The 20396-nt window shown below is 38.9% G+C and overlaps 1 protein-coding gene and 2 non-coding genes across 9 annotated transcripts; 2 read left to right on the forward strand and 1 right to left on the reverse strand.

Annotated features, from left to right (window-relative positions):
* Positions 1-1867: 1867 nt before the first annotated feature.
* On the reverse strand, positions 1868-19511 carry LOC111269969 (uncharacterized). 7 transcript variants are annotated; one of them, XM_086972316.1, is made up of 3 exons: positions 19123-19511; positions 3600-3946; positions 1868-2720 (listed from the first exon to the last, which is right to left on the reverse strand). In XM_086972316.1, the coding sequence occupies exons 2-3, from the start codon at positions 3922-3924 to the stop codon at positions 2542-2544; spliced, it is 504 nt and encodes a 167-aa protein (XP_086828442.1). In that variant the 5' UTR covers positions 3925-3946; positions 19123-19511; the 3' UTR covers positions 1868-2541. The 7 variants fall into 7 exon arrangements, with proteins under 7 accessions (XP_086828442.1, XP_086828440.1, XP_086828444.1 ...); XM_086972314.1 differs by having other exon boundaries at positions 3600-3949; XM_086972318.1 differs by lacking the exon at positions 19123-19511 and adding an exon at positions 12769-12897.
* A 47-nt stretch (positions 19512-19558) lies between these two features.
* TRNAM-CAU (transfer RNA methionine (anticodon CAU)) lies at positions 19559-19630 on the forward strand. Its single transcript has one exon. It is a non-coding gene; the product is annotated as a tRNA-Met (tRNA).
* Positions 19631-19971: 341 nt separating this feature from the next.
* On the forward strand, positions 19972-20053 carry TRNAL-AAG (transfer RNA leucine (anticodon AAG)). The gene has a single exon. It is a non-coding gene; the product is annotated as a tRNA-Leu (tRNA).
* Positions 20054-20396: the final 343 nt, after the last annotated feature.

Genomic DNA, 20396 nt, shown 5'->3' on the forward strand with positions numbered 1-20396 from the left:
GATTGATAATAGATATGCTAGATGAAAATATCAATTAAATAAATGCAACGTCGTCCTTTTATACTAAATACGCCTGTAGCACCTAGTCACCGCATCATCTGATGTTCATTGATTCAGTATCGCAAGCGCGCCACATCCCAGTGAAGTAGAATCTCGATCACTACGATAATGTTACCGTTTTGCAATGGAGTAAGCTCGATATAGTAATGTTTAACTGGAACCTCATGAACTAAATTGGACTTTAGATAGAAAAAATGTACACTCTTGGCAAAGGCATCTGAATCCGCACGGATAATTTTGTACTCATTATTACAGTATTATAATAAATTAACTCATATTTTAAAAACCGCCTCTGAGATAAGTGAGCTATCACCGAAATACCGCATTGCATTAGAAATTTTAGTTTAAAAAAAATCACCGCACCCAACGAAGTCCTCCTTCTGGCTTCAAGTACAATATTTTTAGGCTAAGAGTCAGCGAAACAACAGTGCTTCGATCTTGCCATTTCTGCGCGTCACAAACCACGTCGTTTACCTTCCAGTGAAACATCTTAGGGATGAATCGTTTATGTTATGCTATAATTCTAAAAACTAGTTCCCCCAAATAACACCAAGCCGAAAAATGTGCATAAAGAAAAATATTCGCATCATCCCGTTGCTTGATACTCTGTCATGACAATTTTGTCGGATTAACTAATGCCTTACTATTAATTTGCAGGAAAATGGCACGAATAGTTGAGGTTGTGATGATTGCGATCTAAGCGCCAGCTAATTACTTTATGTTACGCTAACTTACGTGTAAGTTCCCATGTAATATTTCACCGTCAAATTTACTCTGGGTGCTTAAGAGTAACTAAAGAAAAGGATGATTCAAAATCAATATCTTTAACTTCCATCGCCCATCGTAAGTAATTGTTCCTATTAGCTAGATGGCTTCTACCTTAATTCTTTTGCTAAAAATGCCAGGAACCACTGGTTCAAGCGTGGTCATTGGCATACACCACAGAACAGACGTAAGTAAATATGTAAAGCTGCATAAGCTTTTATTCAATTATTCCCGCAGAAGTGTCCGCCTTTCACAAAACACCATCATTGATTTTTTTATTGATATAAATTACCTTCTGCTTCATCAATCAATTTCTTTAGAAACAGGTGGTCGAATCTGTCTGACGGTCACTGCACAGAATATCGTCTGCTTATCGATAAAACAGAGGCCAAAACAGCGCAGCATGACTGTGTCCCTCTAATGTATAATCTCGTCTTCGAGAAAATTCGGTTTATTCCTAACGTATTAATGCGTAGTTACACTGAATCTAAACTTTAAATGCTCGGAAAACAAATAATAGGCGTACGGATAGATTTATTTATTTACATAAGTATAACTTACTTGAAGACGCTATTTCAGGAAGCATTTAATATGCATTATTACAATGGTACGCCCAGCTGGCTTTTTTTTTTAAACAATGCGGGGACTCTTGGTGTAGGCACCTCACGGATTTCGCTGCTGACAAATCCTCATTTATCTTTATTTCCTTTTAGTTTTCCTTTTACCATTTCGGAGGCAATGAATAGGGTTGATATTAATAGTGATTGAAAAAACAAACAGATTACGTGATCTGTGGGAAAAAATTTGGAGAACCTCCGCGGCTTAATTGTTCGCAGCCGATCTACGCTGAAAGATATCGCTTCTTATATAATCCTAGATTTAATTTCAATCGAATCACAAAGTCTAGTAACAAAAAGGATGTTCTAAAGTTAAAAACAATTTTTCAAAGTCTATAAGAAATGAGTAAAATGACTTAAGCCCCTAGCTAAGATCAACTCTATCTAAAGAACTATGTGGACCAACAACATCACAAACAGCTCAATGCAATTTGTTTAGAAACGACATACTAATCAACTTTATTAATGACAGTATCAGTGACACGCTCACTCTTTTACAGTAGCATAACTACGCGTTGTTTTATCGGCTGAACATGGGCGCTGAATGTTGATCGTCTGTATTTAAAGATTTGATCTGTTCTGATAGGTCGTTCAACGACTGGTTTTTAAGCAAACGTGTGTTCTTTAGGTGATGGCTGATGTGGACTCGATACATGCACAGCGACAAGAGACTGACAGAGCTTGCTGATGAAAGTAAATACTGCTGGTCGACGAAACAGAGACAAAAGGGATGGACATCGTTGACTTAAAGGTGACTTTTGCTTGAAATCATGATAATGACATGGGCTTCATCAGCTCTGAGCATACGCTTCTAATAATTCAGTATACAGGTGGATCGTTATATTTGAATTTTATGACAATATCGGACACTGACAAGTAGAGTAGGTTATTTCTGAGCTTCCATATTTTCCAGAACCATCCCTTTGTTCAAGCTCGAAAAAATATCTGTTTCCAAGAAAGTTCAACCTTAAGACAGTTACATCGGCGCCGAACGACTCGTAAGTCCTAAGACATTCTCTAAACAGCCGTCTATCCATAAAGGTGTAACACCTCATAAAGCAAACTTGTCAGTGACCTACGATGGACTACCATTGCACATCTAGGTATGAACTGCTTGGTATCCCCTGTAGAATTTTTCAAATCCGTTCATCAACTTAATTATACTTTCGTTAGGAACATTACGTTTTCTTCGGCCCGCCACCGTTGCTGTGGTAACAGCTTGATTCAACGGAAAACCAATTGGGGCAGAGAATTGCGTCAATGAAGCCATTAGCGCCCCTGAAAATTGAAATATGCTAGCATGATTATTACTATTATATATATATATAGTGGGATTACTATTGTGTTATGCTGTTGAACGGCCGATGAGCTGTAGGGTTTGAACGCTCTAGTAACGTTACAACAATCGGGAAGTGCGGCTTTCATTTAATAGGCTATAAATTAATCGTCCGTTTACCAACGAAAATGACGTGACGGGACCCCTCGAAATGTGTCAACCGGAACCAATTATTGCTAAAGAATGTAAAACACCTATTTTTATATATAGATCCGTCATAAATCAATGGAGATACTTTCTACTTATCCTACATCATGCAATCTAAATGAGTTAAATTTGTATTTGAATCGACCAACACTATTACTTCCATTCGTTTCGCCACTCTGATCACGATTTCCGAAGGGAATTGCTTAACAAGGCGAGTATTTTTTAATGGCTAAAGTTATAACGAAGTAAAGGTTGCTTACAGATTAGGGGGTGACGTTCGATTTCATCAAAGTTTAGGAACAATTAAATTTTCTATCACAGGCAGCCTAATCAACGATGGCCTGTAGCTGTAATTGAGAAATTATCCGAGTAAAAATGTTTCTTGGATTAACAGACGTTTCCTACTCCAGCACTGCCCTTGTTGAATGAATTAAAGACCTCAATGTCAAAGTGCCTCATGCAAATGTAAATGGTTCCAATTCTCGATATGACATGCCTATATTGGCTGCTTCTTGACTAAAGCTACGATATATTTAGTCGAGCTAGTTAGAAGAAAGTGCGCATCTATTGCTCCCCTAAAGGTATCCTGACTAGAAAGTACATCAAGATAATGGAAATTTTCTCAATACATTAATAAAATAAAGATTCTTTGCTCAGTTCAACTATCTACTCACCCAGTACAGGTAGAAATATAACGGCAAACCCAATTAAGGCAAGAATTGGCAGAAAATCAGTTCCAAACCCGCGATCGATCAGGTCATGGCCACCGTATCCGCCGTAAAAGCTGCGCGGTTGAGGGGCAGTTCCAGCTGTCTTAGACGACTTGATACCAGCCGCTGGTGACGAGGAGACCGTTTTAGCTAATTTAGATCCCGACTGTAACGAACTCATCGAAGTGTTCGACGCAGCTAACGCTAGCGAATGGTTTATAGACAGATACCAAAAAATCAGCATGAGGAAAAAACCCACGTTGCGAACGAGAGAACGCGCCAGTACCATCGTGGACCAAAGATGTACAAAACTACTGAAATAAACAAAAGAAAACATCACACGGTACGCGATGATCTGTAGTATAACAAATTGTGAAAATTATTTATAATTTTCATAATAATAACTCGATGTCTGATGAGATAAAGAGCCAATCAAGGCTCACAGTTTTACAACCCATTTTAGATTGCGTTCCGACATTTAGTTATTTTTTTTTTCGCTATTGCAATGTTTTCATTTAATTATTTATAGACTAGAAATAATAGTGTCCAGTAATTTTTCACGATTTTAGTAACGAACACAAAGCACATTTGCACCGTACTCCGTCGCTCGAGTTCGAGTCGTGCGACAAGTTCATCATAATACTGACATCGTTTGCAGCTTCAACTTCAACTCGAACTTTATCAGACAAGTAACTCCCAACAGTGGTCTATCGCTAATTGAACTGCTAATCCAAGCGAAGTCGAATGATGCTTCCTCTTTGCTTGTTACTCGTGGTGTATTCCGTAATTTGGTAGGCGTTGGACTTCGGTTCTTCACCACACGCACGTTTCGCCTATTAACGCAAACACTGCCTTAATCATACACGCACAGAGGACACAACAACGAAGGGTACACATGTCTCCGCCGGTGTTTTACAGGATGCTTATATTGTCTGTCATCTGAACCTCGCGACACTCTTCAATAACTCGCCCTCAGCGCCATGATCACCCTCTCTCAAACATCGTGAGATGCGAGACCTGACCGAATTCACAAATATTCCGACTCAATGGTAAAACTATGGTAAAAGCAGGATCTTCAGGGGTAGCTGCGACGGACTGATCTTGTAACTTCTGCCCCCTCCCGCCGACCTCTTACACACCAGCAGTTCTCGAGGGGGTAAAGGCGGGGGCGAAATTGATGCTGTTTTACCAAACTGTTGCGAACGCTCTATATGCGCGCACACCCACGTTTCTATGACTGTATCAATGTGTGTGAGTGTCAATATGTGCCAGCAACTGGCCAATAGTCCTCGCGGTTGGCTAGTGCAAAATGATTGATGCAAGCACATTTCTAGTGGCAATACCTGTTGCATTTAGATAATATGATCACCCTATGGGGCAAGGGGCAACCAGTATAACGCCCTGTTGCCCTCCGATCGGCGTACCGTTTTATTAGTAGCGTTCTTCATTGCTATAGTTTGTTACTGATCACAGTGGCGACGTTGCGCTTGGTGTCATTGTCGTAACTCTTATTGGTGTAGTGCCCCAAATGTCGTTTGAGCTGTTTGCCCCAAACGAAAATCGAGAATGGCAGCTCGGCGGAAGGGCAGGGCGGGGCATTGGTCGTGGGATGATGATATACTTGAGAAATAGACGAAGTGAAATAGCTATGTATAGAGCAGAAGAACTTATTGCGATTCGCAGTAACAACAAGAACAGCTGTTACAACAACAAACGGTTGCGTGACAGTATTCAACACTATCACAAAGAAAAGAAATCATCTCTACATTATTACGCTCCTTGAGCACAAAAAGCTCTTCACTTGCTTCTTTTCGCGTCGATCCTTACCTCGGGGCTGCCACTGCACCCACTCTGATTGCGGCCGCATAGGTGACCCTTGTGTCACGTCTACCGCCCCGCGGGACGAACGAACGGCGTTTTATAGTGTAAGACCCGAGAACTTCGGCAATAGGCCCTTGAGCGGCATTGCCGACTATAGAGTAGCTTGCCAGCATAATAGAAACGTTTAGTTCATTCCTATCGTTAAAATTCATAACGGCCACCTATTGTGCCATGGTTTCAAGTCTTTGCCACGAGCGTCACGACCAGCGTAGCTGCCGATCCCGCACATCCGCTCACGAAAACTGCAACGACATAAAAACAAGTGCGTCACGCTAAGTCCGCTGTCCTCCTTCTTTCTTGCAGGTTTGCCCGTTTTCACCGTTTGGTGTCGCCTTAGGGACCACCGAAGCGCGAAGGTGCGGTCAGCGCTGAGGATGGATTCGTCTTATTTACTTAGGGTATCGACTCCGCTATCTGCGATCGTAAGCAAAGGCGAAAAGAGCCGAAGTTAAAAGTGTTTGCAAGGCATCGCCAATAGCGAAACGGCTAGTTTTGCGAGCCCAAACGAGCAAACGAGTGCGATCATCTCTATCAAGAAGAGCAAGCGGCAGAAGTCGCCAAAACGAGTGTTGTAATAAGCTACGAAGGCGAGTACAAATTGGGTACTATTATCAGCTTGTGACGGCGCCAATCTGCTCACCGATAGCAGTGGTATATGCCCTCAGCGATTAACCAGACCATTAACTATAAGCAATTTGAACGTGCTGTCTCTTATAAACCTTTAGGCACGAAATAATCGTCCAACCAATCGATAACAAAAACATGTCTTAGGCATAGATACCTTTCAATCAATACCAATCGTTAATGTACACTGAAGGTGCTCAAGGTCAAAACATTATATACCATAATATAATAATATATAATAACATTATCAGTGTAATGTAGTTCATCGCTAAGTAACTTACATATATTATTACATATATGAAACAATATATTTTTCATTAGATCGAGTAGAAGCAAGTAATATTTACGCACTGCTTGCAGAATTAGGCATGTTAACGAGATTTGACTCGGCTAAAGTAAAAATAATACGTGAACTCAATGAAAAAAATACAATATCAATAATTAATCAAAAGATCTCATAGTTCCGATGTTTCAGAAGCTGGTCTCACAAACTTCCGATTTTGTGTGATGCCTTTTTCAAATAACTGTTCCATGTACCAAATCGGCAGGTGGGGTTCCACATATGTTTTCGACTTAATGCTGATAAAGCGGATTGAAATGATCTTCTTCGATCTGGCTTGACCGATGAGCAATTTGAAGGTTTTACTACCGGACCAGCTGTTACGTTCTTCTAGTTACTGTATGAAAATAGAAATATTGTTGCATTTATATTGTATTCAATTCCACTATTAGGAACTCTACCTTTTATGTTTCAATTTTTACGTCCGGCGTCGCTGTTAGGCATAATTCCGTCAGACAATTAGCCCCCAGAACGAAACAAACAGTCTGTTTATGCCTGGGTTTGAAGCTCGATTACAGGCGTTAAGACTAAAGGGAAAATACGATACTCACTAAGCTATCACAAGAAGCCTCCTTAGAAATTCCTAAGTGTCTTGGCACAAGCTACTAACTCTCGTTGGAACGGAGTAAAAAGAAAAAGCTTGATTAAATGAAAAATCGGAATTAATAGAAATAGCGATTAAGTAAGAAACTGATGAGTTTTCCACTCTAAATTATATACATTACTTTAGCCGTAGCCTTTTCAGGTTTATTTATTTCCTGAACAGAAATAGCACCACAGATGTAAATTAAATAGCGTTCAAACTTAAAAAGTGTTGATTATTAATCAATATCCTCAACACCATATCAATGACCTCACATTTATCCAAGCAGACGGAGTCAATCAGATCTTTTATTTCCGGAAAATACAGATCGGTACTATCTTTACCGCAAAAGCATGTGTAGACGTATTAGTTGGTTTAAGCCCCGCCTTTAACCTTTACGACACGACAAAAATCATTGAGTAAAGGAACATAAAAGCCAAGTGTCTTACAAAGAAATTAAAAATATATTTTCATTGTTATTCCTGCTTTTTGTTGGTAGTTAGTTATTTAGCGTTTCTCGTAAATAAAGCTATGTTAAATGCAGATACGAGTAGAAATAAAGTTCATCTTACGAAGATTAACTTGTTTTTTTTTACTCTACCTTGCCTTTTAGTATACACCAAGTTACTGGGTATGAAATCATTTTGGGGGTTCGCGGAGAACTGCCGACAAGTTCTAACAGTAACTTTGTGTAATTATAAATGCAGTATGATATCTGAGCTGAGGGCCGGTAGGCCTACTTTTTTCTGGGCGTCGATAACGTCAAATACGATGTAAAGGGTTAGTTGTGTTCTAACGTAACATAGCCATAGGCCTACGAATAGTGATAGCGAGATATCAACGTTTTTAATGAGTTCTTCCACAACGGTGGCATATTTTAGTGCACCGTACGCAATAAATAAATAACTAATGATTTTCAACAATCGTTCCAAACTAAGAATAGCTTGTTTGGAGATTTTGACACATTTATACGAAGCGAGAACATAAGGCACAAAGAGAAACATCTATCGTTTAATGGGATCAAAGGGTCAGAACCGTTTCTGTCAAAAGCAAGCATCTGCAATATACCACGGTAAAATAAATTTGTTCCCACAACAAGCGACGTAATAAGACGAATGATCAGTGGATTTAGTATCATTCCGTTATTCTATTAGTGGGTGGCACTTAAATGCTAACCCAAAACGTCGGTGAGTAGCGGTTGATTGGCGCTGACCAAGCGTGTAACGTAACTCGGCATCAACTGAAACTAAGCCGGGAACATAAGCCATTGAAGGATCCGACAATGTTCAACGCTAGCCAACGAGAAAGAACGCCAGGTGCTGTAACTACATTACAACGCAACAGGTTTTTCCACTAGGACTCAGCCCAATGTGAAGTCGAACATCGACAAAAACAAGCTTGCCTCATAATAACTAACCCCTATCGACTAAAGCAAGGAATTTAGATACATATATTGCCGTTAATGGCGTTGATGTTAAATTATATGCACATTTAACGAACTAAAATATTAGAAATGTAAAAATTATTAGCATAGTATACTAGATTGAGAGCTATAGCGAACCGCGATTGTTTACAAAATTTCTTGACAAACATGTTGGAACACCAGTATTGCGTGAGTAGTAGGACGCTGCATGGCAACATTATATCAAGGAGGTAAGTATGTAAAGGTTATATCTAACTAGTCCACGAACTCCTCGTTTAAAGCCTTCGGAATGTAATGTCCTAAGAGGCCTTTCCTGAGACACAATCCGCCGTACATTCCAAGATAGGTTTCTAACACGAGAAAAGCAACATGTTCACTTTCGGTGGCTTTTTGGGAGACAGTTGCGCAGCAGCAAATCACACTGGCACGAAAGCACAGAATATTCGTGGTCTTTTGTTAGCCCGTGGGCTTCTTTTTTCGGTGGGACGCACACCGGGCAAAAGTCACGATCGCAACAACAGAGATCCGTTTGGGTGGCGGAACTAAGAAAAGTATAATTAGGCGCAATATTCCCCGGTCCACACCATAACGTGCCTGTCGAAGCATCAAATAGCATTTCGATATAAAAAAAAATTAATAGCAAACGAAATACGGTGTCTGACTTTTTCAATCGCTTCTCGAAAACAACTGCATTTACTGGTTCGACAACAATGAAGTACTTACTTGCAGTATGCTATGGACATAGGCAATACCTATAGCTTCAATATAATTCGACAACCCATATTATCTCACCTAAGGCAATTCCGTACTCGAGCAGGTTTACCACCTGCTGATAGCTACTCTGACACAGAACATTTTGTCCTACTTGTCCACAGAGAATGACCCAGTTACTCATTATCATATCATCAATTTTGAACCGTTGCGGAAAGAAGAAGAAAGAAAGGAAGCTTTAGGACTCTGTAAGAAGTACGGAGAGATACGAAGCAAACGTTTGTATTCTTCTGTACTTTACATTATTGACGCTTTTAATTTGTACTCATTTTACGGTGTACTAATATAAATTCTATGATATCGATCTTAGCTACATACAAGCATCAGATTGGAATCTCTACTAATTCCTCACTGTAATAGGCGGATAGCTGAAAAAACCGTAATCCACGTGGTGTAATCACCAAAACAAAAAAAAATCTGCCAAACAGAGCTGATACTAAACAATGCTTATCTTTGAGTTACCAATAAAACATTTCAGATCTATCTTACCTGTTGTAGGAATGAAACAAATGAGAAATTGTTTAGGCAGTTCTATCTAAAATTATATTGGACAGTTTTGTATTTTAGAATGACGAAAACGAACGCTTTACTCAACCAGAAGCCAATAGACCACCAAAATTACCTACAGAGTCATCGCTACCTGAAACAGGATAAACGCTATTTATCGATTCTGTTTCAGATAGAAAATTATAACGTCTACACTGTACGTTAAGTCTTTTACGTGTGACTTTCTCTAAAATTTCCATGTCAGAGTACAAAGCGACCACAACAAAACTGTGCATAGTAAAGATGGTCAAGAGAGCGAATGGAAAATCAGCAAGGAGAAAGCCAACAATTTAATTTCCGACATAGGCGTATCGAACGTATTTTGATCTAGATGACTACTTACATTTTACAGATTAATTTTCTAAAACAAGCCTTTAAGGGATTTTTGTACTTTTAGAACAGCATCGATGTTTGCTCTAAGCCAATTTCAATCGCTGATTAGTACATCGTCGATTTCATTACGTATCAGCAGTACAGAACATCCGTAGCCTATAGCCCAAGCTTATAGGTTCTATGGTATGGATACTCTGGTATGGAACGGATTATAGAAAAAAAAAGTACTACTAAAAATACTAGAAAATTGTACTTGGTGATTCCAATCTAATCTCTTCTAACCGCTGTTCTCGAAATTGACAGCTTATTTCGACATACTCTGGTAAAAAGTTTCTCACCCCACAGCCTACCTTTTTTGTATCGAGAGTAAGCGACATCGAGTAACATTATTACCATTGAAATTCACTTCCGCTAAAATGACATCCGACTCAAAGGCAGATACATTAGTTCTAATGACGCCCAGGTCATCCTTGGCCAATACCTACACAATACACAAAGCCTTTAATTAGTGGCTATTAAACTTAGCTAAAAAGGTTTTCGAAGGTCAAACGTATATCGTATAAAATCTCTTTACTAGTTCATTACAAGTAACCAATTCAAGGTGTTCCCTTTATACGCAACAGGCTCGTATCATCGTCTTCTGCAATACTGGCAACACCTTTCAAATACGACTGTCGGGATAGCCTACAGCTTTTTTTTCTTATCTCCTTTGCTGTGTCGAAATTCTTAAATTTCAAAGTTTTTTTAACTTTGGTAAAAATCGTAGGGAGCTTGATTTAGTGAATACGGGGTTTAGGGTAACATGTACATCGAGTTTTTCTTTCTAAAAACTGGTGTACAAGTAGTAAAGTGTGTGCTAGCGCATTGTCATGGCGGAAGACCCCCAAAACGCATCGTGCCAGAGCTCTAATGTCATGCGTCGGACAAGCTCGCATGTTTTTTTGAAATTTTTCATAGTATTTTTTAGAGACTGTGAAACCGGGCAGTATTTTTAAAATAGTTCTTCACTGGTTCTTGTCTGTCTTCGAGATGCCCAAACCATCTTTTTACTTAAGCTTTACTTTCCGTAGACGTTTCGTAGCATTCGTATAAGCTCTGTGCGGTCGAATTTAATACACACTCCGTTCTTCATATAGCAAAAATCGCAAAACATCTAATATATAGAATTACTTGACCTCATCATCACGAACTTGAAATTGCATCCTATGTTTATGAAATGTTTTTTGTGTGTAGCAAAGCTTCAATTTATTACGCTGTAAAAAAAAAAGCATGGATAACAGGCACATTCAGTTGCGCGAAAATTCGAATAACTCATTCATTTCCGAACCAAGGCTTCGCGCTAAAGAAGCTACTATAACCACTTTTTGCACGACATTCTTCAATAATTGCCTGGGCCAAATAGAAATAATACATTTTTTCTGACCGGTGATCTCAGATTGGGTAAAGGTTCAGCTTACACGGGTGGATCCGGTCTCGAAGCGAGTGAAAGAGTTTGCGACCCCGACGGGACTGACCGTGATTGCAAATATTGCCATACAAGACGACGGAATCCCGTAAGATCGGATTTGAGGGCTTAAATACGTAAATAGTACCCTAACTTATAAGAATAATAACGACTTTTATAATGCGATTGACGTATTTTCTTCTTTACTGTTGTGCAGTAAGTAGCAGTAATTTTTAGGTAGAAGAAAAACGTCTAGTTTAATTGGCACCCAAAACCCACCAGTCATGTGTCTAAAATACTCGCAAATCACATTGCATGATGTCGCAGTATCTACACACTGACGATCACTATAGTAGCAGTAAGAATTATGATTCATATCAACTACTATTTAGACTCTCAGAAATCCTCTCAGCCCGATTTTGGCCGTTGTTTTTGTTGATGGCACCCAATAGATAAGCACACGTTCATAACGTGCTTTTCCGAGTTAAAGCCATCCCGTGCTCAACGAAACATTCCCAATATGCGTTCATGCATAATTTGTTAATGTCTAAGCGTGTTAATTTGTTTCTTTCAAAAGCCGACGGCAGCTGTAAAATCAGGTGATCTTCAACGAACAAAGTCCTCATTTCTAATATAGCCTGCCTCCTTAACCGGATCGGACCGGATAGTTCACTTATAGTACTTATCCCAAATTTAATTCTATATTGGTAACCGGTAAGTATTGTTTCCGTTTTCAAATATATGAAAATATCAGAGTCCTAATTTTCCTGTTCATTCTCTAGGTCGCACCCGATAGACTCTATAGGATATATATTTTGAGCCAGGTCTGCTCTTGGACATGACACAATTTAAGTAAATTACTTGAATGAAAGATATACTAGATGGTGTAAAGATTGTGTGCTGGAACTATTTTACCTACACTGATAGTGTGGTCAAACAAAAGACGAATGCTGCAGGTAAACAGAAGGACCGAAAAAAAGATGCGTATCCAACAGTAATGGATTTGTGAAAAAATTTTGATGGATCAAAAAAAATATGGCCAAGCTAGCGACGTACATCATTGATTAATTTAATCTATGTAAGTTATTGAAAGTGTCTTTGAATATAAGCAATCGATGCATCGTTTAGAATGTTATGTCAAATATATATATATATATATATATATATATTTTTTTTTTCTCAAAATACCTCTATGTTTCGAGTTTTTACGAGTGTCGCCGTTAGGCATAGTTCCATCATACGAACGGCTGGCTCCCATCACGGAACGAATTGTCTATGTCCGGGTTCGAACCTAAATCACAATATGTCCCTAGAATGTCCTTAGTAGACCAATTCGCTAACCACTCAAATATCACGCGGGTTTTTTTAAACCACCCGATATTCCTCTAGCTGCATATAGAGCCAGTTTTGCATCTGCTCTCATATTTACGTATCCAAGTCATCAGGGCTCACTTATTTGACATTGTTTTAAGTCTATTGACTTACTTATGTGATTCAACGTTTTTTTTATTGTATGCATATAAAAAAAAATTTGCAGCTAAAGAAGAAGCTGAAAAGGTAAACAAAAATTTTTAATTGCGCCCGCCATAAAATTGCTACTTAATCGATGTTGGTGACACGAAGCACTGAGCTGCCCTTGTTAGAAATTCGTCATATCCATACACAGCCGATCCAATTCTTAAATAATGGTAAATACATTGATTGGGCAAATCATGTTGTGTAAGACGCAACCGAAGGATAAATATATTTTTCAGTAAGACATAGGTAAGTAATACTGCGACGAGCATGATATAGTTTGACAAATAATTTTTGAGTAGTCCGAACGACGCTAAACGCTTTGCAATAACAAATCTAAACGACAAATAATGATAAATGTTCTTTTATGATGTTCCATTTCCTATATGGCTTCAAGCTCGGCATGTTTTCGTGCCGTTACGTGTACCGCTTCTGTTCAGTAAACCGAAATAATGTTCATCTAACTGGTGGACTCATTTTTATGGAGAGATGATATGTCTCAGGGACTCTGTGTGTGTACACTTTAGGTACTGAGTGGAAAATAACAGTCTAGTTTGGACAACGTACATTTCGTCCTTCGAAAAGACTCTGTTCCTTATACAGACATCACAGTCGGTATTTGAGGGAAAAATAGTCAAAACAGATAAAAACTTTCTACGAAGAGCATTACATAACAAAACAATTAATACTTTTTCCCATCGTCGACAACTCTCCTTGCGTTGAGCAATGGCTTAATAAGGACACAGATATATCAGCAGTTTTGTAACGCTTCTTTGAGTTGCTTCGTGCTTACACGTTTGCCTCCTAACATCTAATAACATTAGATTTATATGTAAGAGCTGACTGCGGCGGGTCATAACACTGAGCGTTTTTAGGTGATTACGGATTTAGGTGAAAACACCTGGTTTTTGCCTCGGATCATTCTCAAAATAGAAAATTGATTTTTCATTGGCGCATAGTATAGAGTAACGAAGTACTAATACGTAGGTATAGGCAAATAATGAGATTTGCAAGGGCGTTGATTCGGCTTTGGGGTATCTATGCAACGATAGATGAAACAGTCCTCCCGCATGAGAATATAATGCCTATCGCATAGCTTTTGCGTTTTAGAAAATAGCGTACATCGAGTATGCTTTTTCTGTTCAAATGGTAAAACGAACTACTTTCGAAAGTAAAAAAAATTCAACACCATTAAGTAGAACCTCTAAGTTACAAGTTTAACGCCCGGTACCGCCGTTCAGCATAATTCCACTCGTTGGTCCATGCCCGAGTTTGAACATACACCGCAACGTTTCGTTACTATTCTTACTTAATTACGTTACCCACTAAGCCACCACGGCTACATAGCTTTGTAAGACTCGTTCACTACTTTATAAATATCTATGAAAAAAATTCCTAAACAAAGGATAGGTGTGGATCGTAGAAGTAATGATGAGCACCTGCTCACACGAAAGATACAAAAAGGCATCTGTTTGTCCATTACAGAATCTCTTCTTGCCAACGTGTAAATTGAAGATTCCCCAGCAAATCAGAACATTTTTTTAATCATTTTAAAAATAAAACCTGATAGCCTATTATCCATTGCAGTAGATATGCCTCCACAACTACTGAGTTGTTTTTATATTAAAAGAGATCATCAAACAGCTTTTTTGCAATCCACCAGCCTCCGACAGTCTAATCAAGAGAACGGATCGACTGACCGAAGTTTCCCTATATCGCGCTCAATGCCGGGATCTGAGGCTGTAATTCTGAACTATCTCTTATCTCTACTGCGACGTTTTCAGGCAAAAATATGCGGCTAGTAAACCTTAAACCGTTCTTGTAAGACCATCCACATGTCACATGGTGCTCTCTCGGAGTTACCCTATACGTAGACTTTTATTTGATCTACCTAAGGTGATATTTTTTTGCTACATAAGATATTATTAATTACGCAAAATGCTCGAAACTATTATAATTCAGGTTTTAATTTCGCCTTTAGCTCTGTTATGTGTCTAGCACAAGCAGCTTGAACTTTATCTTTTAGTTTTCTTGGACTGGTTCCAATATCAACTTGATTGTACTTACAAAACAGTGATGACTAAAAAGAAGCCTAACCTTTCTCAGACTTTCGAAAACATTTTCGAAGTCAATACTTAGTGAATTTAGACAAACCGTTGGTAAACGGACCGCCAGATAATCATTAACATATCAAAGCAACGAGGTACAAGTCCTACTATCGAAGTACAACGCAGTATGCATTTTTGTTAAATGTGCCAAAGCGTAATTAAGATGGTTCTACAGAACCAAATCATTCGCCGAGGCGTGAATGGCATCTCAAAGGTATAGCAACAACCCAACTCTTATCACAATTGTACTTCGACTTCGCAGCATCGGATATCAGAATTTAGGCAGAAGGCAGCTGTGTCTTGCTGACTGCTTTCATGTTCAACTGAACTCGCTTCTTTAGTTTAGAACTTAACGCAATGCTAGTGTCTCATCGCATCGCCCCCATCACCCAACTGCAGTATTAATCGCATTTTGCTCATCCAAAAAGAGTCACAGCGCCTGCGCAAGCTGAGAACTATACTGATGGTAAGTTCGAGCGGGCTCTCCATTACCTGCCTGTATCTGCGTGCCCGCTGTTAAAACATTGCCATTATTACTTCCTTCTTATGCTCTTACTGGGCAGCTGAAGCAGCTGTAAGGTAACGGTCTGAGAACATACACTGTGGAAACATACTTTAGTAATAAAAATAGGAATTATGTGATTCGAACGCTGTTCCTGTCCACAGCAGCAGTCCCGTCTGCGTCGGAATAGAAAGGTTTTCTGTGCTTTTACGTGCCCGTTTGCTACGGGTCCTCCAGATGCTTTCGACAACTCAATTTTGTTCGTGTCACATACAACGCTTCTCTGAGAACCTATGTTTCGCGTTTACACGGAGGGATGGACGGACCAACAAACGACCCTTGGCTTTATCTAGCGTGACACTAAGCCCACGATACGTATTGAATGATTTTGCTGGTAGGCAAATACGTGAGACGATTGCAGACGCTATCCGAACCTGTAGTTTAACCTTTACTTAAAGAATAACGGGGATTAGGGAGGCGACAACACGGCCAACAACAACGAACCTGGCTAGCGATGGATAACGTTTTCTTTTTACCTTACTTCATTTCCAATTGCTGGGGTATCTACCACTTACAATGAGGTATATCTTACCATTTCAATACCTTGGGGCTAGCCAATAATCTGCCGTCCTGTAATGTCATTGATACTGTGTGGACGTCGACCGTGTCCCAAATTAATACACAGGACAACTGGGCTTTCACAGTAAGAACATTTTTGCTCTTATTATTGCTATGGAATAGATTAACACACGCTAGATTAGAAATTCAACGTAGAGCTAGAACCTATCATTCTTTCCACACATCGAAAAGCTAACTGAACTTCCTATTTAAGCCAATTCAGCTGATCATGTAAGTAACGTATTAAAAAAATGGTTGCTCCTTACGGAACAAAACATTCGCATATTATCAGAGCATTTGTATTAAATACGCCTCGTATGATTTGATAAGTATTAAAATTCGAAATGCATCGAAACGTCCTACATTTTTGTCCCTCTACCTAAGCTTCCCTTTTGGATCTCAACTGAAGTCCTGCTTAACACAAATTGCAAAAACATAATGCGACCTCAATGCAACGAGTCTCGCCATATTAACGGAAAAACATTTTGCCAGCTGTCTGCATTCATGTGTTGACAAATTAAATTTTTCGTACAAGTACTTATTTCATTAAAACAATAACAAAAAGCATTTCGAAATTAGCCTATCGAATCGAGTCTAATGGATAATTCATAAAATATTTTTGCAATGGCTATAGTGTAATTTATGCAATATGTGCAGGCCTTAACAACTAACAGTTCTTATCATAGTGCAGATAGCGAAAGGAAAACGAAACCATCCTATTATATGTAGTCAAATATGAAAGTAGCAATCAGCTGGAGCGCAGGTCTGACTAATTTCTAGCTCAGATCGAAGCAGACTTAGGGTATGTTGGCCAGCTAGCGTGGCAGCAGGTGGTATAATAAGTAAAGAAAGGCCACCAATTACGAAGCAATACCTAGCTGATATTATAATCAACATTTGGGACAATCGCGTAGGCGGATTTGTGCGCCGGCGCTAGAGATCTAAATCGAGGAGTCTTTGTGTCCTAGGTGGACCAAAATGGGTATCTACTTTCCTACACCCCTTAGTCATATCTTTGCCATAAAAAAACTCAAGTCAATAATTTATATGGACGATTCGATTAAATGGACGCAACTCGCATATTATCAAGTACTAATCATCTCTCTCTCTCCCTCTCTCTCTCTCTCTCACATTGGAACTTTGCAGGCACGGGCCTATAAAACGGTCACGTTGAAGTGCGATTGGCAACGGAAAACCTGTACACCGAATATGCATTGTATCAAGTTTTTTCTACTTTCCTATGTGGGGAACTTTGTCAGTTTGAGTAGTAATTGCATAAATAAAAACATATTCATTATAGGACATCTAGATAGCTGTAAAGGCATATCGGCCCAAGCTAACAATTTTTTATCATTTTTAGAGACAATTTTACATCTTAGTCAATATTTAGTGTGTGTCTATCAGTATAAAAACACGTCAAACGGTGCTTCTAATTCAGTCTGCGTGACACTTACATGAATTTGGCTGGCATGTACTAAACTACGTTTCAAGAGGGACTGCAGTCATATCGAGATATAATAGTCATCTTATAACTCCGGCAGTTCGATCAGCTGAACCTACCGTAGTAGCTGCAGATCATTAGAATTATTAGAACAATTAATAGAAAAAATAGTCAGCCACCTGTGGCGCAGAATTTTGCTGCCTTTATAGAACACCCTATTACGCTTTTGGACTGACGAATCAAGGGCACACTGAAACATCTGTCAGATTTAAAAGCTTCTTTAGTTTATTTAGGACTAGCGCATCATTATTTGAAAGTCCAAAGATTATCGTTCCTTTTTGCAAAGGACGTTTTGCAGAAGGGCCCTTTGTAGACAGACGAGCTTCTCCATCGGAACAGCACTGATTGTACCCTTCTTAGCAAATCTTAGAGCTTTTTCATAATATAAGGCTCCACACAAAACCCTACGGTAGCAAACAATAGATTATACATTTGTGAGACATCAATATGGCAACAAAGCATTACAAGTCCCAGAAACGTCTACATTACTGAAAGCTGCATTTGCTATGGTGGACTGGAAAATGTAACTAGAGTCAATGCAGTAAACCTACAATGCTAAAGAAGGGACACAATCGCTAAAAATTGATTGAGAATCATCACACCAAAGTGACTTTAGATAGATTTGGACAATCGTTTTTTACCGATTATTCCAGTTAAAAAAGCGAATATGATATATTCGTAGGAAATTTAAGGTCCGCTAAAATTATAAAATTATTACTAGTTATTTTTTAAAATAATATCATGTTCAAACGAGAAAATAACTTTATTTGCTGTTTTGAATCGGTTTCCGAAACTCATCATTCAAACTTGCCGCATTACTTGCACTTAGGAAGTAGTGAGATTCTGTCAATTTCCATCGTCTGCTGAATTAACCAACCAGGAGCTAAGGACGAACATGGACAAACGTGGATCCCACTATTTCTTACCATTGTATTTTTAGCCAACCCCTAATGCTGTACCCGATGTATTGACTTATGTCCGTTCTTGTCCCTCGACGTTTAGTATATATTTCTTGTTTAAGTAAATATCTGAAACTGATATACACAATTGAAGCCCAGGCTCAAAAACAAGTTTCATTATCTGGACAGAGCGGCAGTAGTAGGTTAACAGAGCAAATAGACAAAAAAGGGAGATATATATATAGTTCCAAAACATGCTGCAGAGCTTTACTAAACAGAAAAAATATTTTTTACCGGAAGTAAAATGTGCACTACCAAGGAAATTGATTGTAGACAGTACAATGGAAATTTACAACCGCTTTAGAACGATGCCATTATTCGAAAAAGCTATTCATGTACCTTTTGGTGAAATGTTCCTTTCGAAGTATAGATAATCTGCACCGTTCACAACTGCGAAGTACACATGAAGTCAAATAGTTTATACGAACAGCGTACTCTTGTCGGAAAAAACAAGATTCCCTCTATGTTTTGTAGTTTGTGCACAATTTATTGCTCAGTTCGGCTTAGCATTAGTTCAGTTTGTATTTGCCGTGTTAGTATTGGACAACTATATGTCCGATTTAGCTGTACCAGCAGCAGTTGCCGAGCTTTAAAAGAGCATTAATAGAAATGACAGTAATGCTATACATATATGCATAGTTCCAAACGCTTCGTTATAGCAGATGGTTTTTGTTTCAGAACATTTCATCGCTCGTTCGATTTGTTTCAGATGAACTACGATCAGGTGAACCTCGTTGCACTGAGGTAACTTGCTTTTACTCGTATTTCGCACAGTAGCAGAGTGGCGCAGTGGAAGCGTGCTGGGCCCATAACCCAGAGGTCCGTGGATCGAAACCACGCTCTGCTATCAATTTTTTGATTTTTATTTAATAGCACATATCGACTGCGACGTTCCTGCGAAACGTTCGCTTTGTTAATTCTAAATATTAAAGACTGTCATGTTAATACAATCTGAATAATAGATTACAGAAAGCCGATATTGTATTGGCTAATTCGCTCTGCACTAATTATCTGAGCCAGAGATGTAGGAAAACGCACCCATGAAGCAGGTGAGCTCAGGGCCACCGATAACGATTTATTTGTTAAAACATTTTAAAATTTCGATGTAATGAGTTACAAAATAATGATTATAATTGTAGTAGTCCACCTCCGTCGGTAAAAATTGATTGTAGCGGTGCACTTCCCAACGGTAGCGTGGCCGAGCGGTCTAAGGCGCTGGTTTAAGGCACCAGTCTCTTCGGGGGCGTGGGTTCGAATCCCACCGCTGCCAAAGACTTTTATTTTGTGTGTGTAGTTTTTTTTTTACATATATCACTACATCTACACATGAACATTATACAAAAAAGGTATGTGTTACTAATCTCTAGACTGAACTTATTTTAAAAGTATTCAGAAAGGGCATCTGTTATAGTGAATATACTGCTTAGGCAACTTTCTAACTTCGTAGTCAATACTTTTCACCTACTACAAACAATAGTGATAATGAAAGAATTGACAACTTGAACTATCTTCCTGTAGACGCTTATGCGACTCGAACAACTGCAAAAACAATTTCGACACATTCAGTTGTTTTTTGTTAGATCATCGTGCCGATATCGTGGCTCTATTGTAGT

The sequence above is a fragment of the Varroa jacobsoni genome, unplaced genomic scaffold (genome assembly GCF_002532875.2).
Source record: "Varroa jacobsoni isolate VJ856 unplaced genomic scaffold, vjacob_1.0 scaffold_1428, whole genome shotgun sequence".
Lineage (NCBI taxonomy): Eukaryota > Metazoa > Arthropoda > Arachnida > Mesostigmata > Varroidae > Varroa > Varroa jacobsoni.

Excerpts from the sequence above, each read along its gene's own strand:
- LOC111269969 (XM_086972313.1), bottom strand. Across the intron at positions 2,721-3,599 it reads TATATTTCTACCTGTACTGG|GGGCGCTAATGGCTTCATTG; the intron begins GTGAGTAGATAG and ends TTCAATTTTCAG.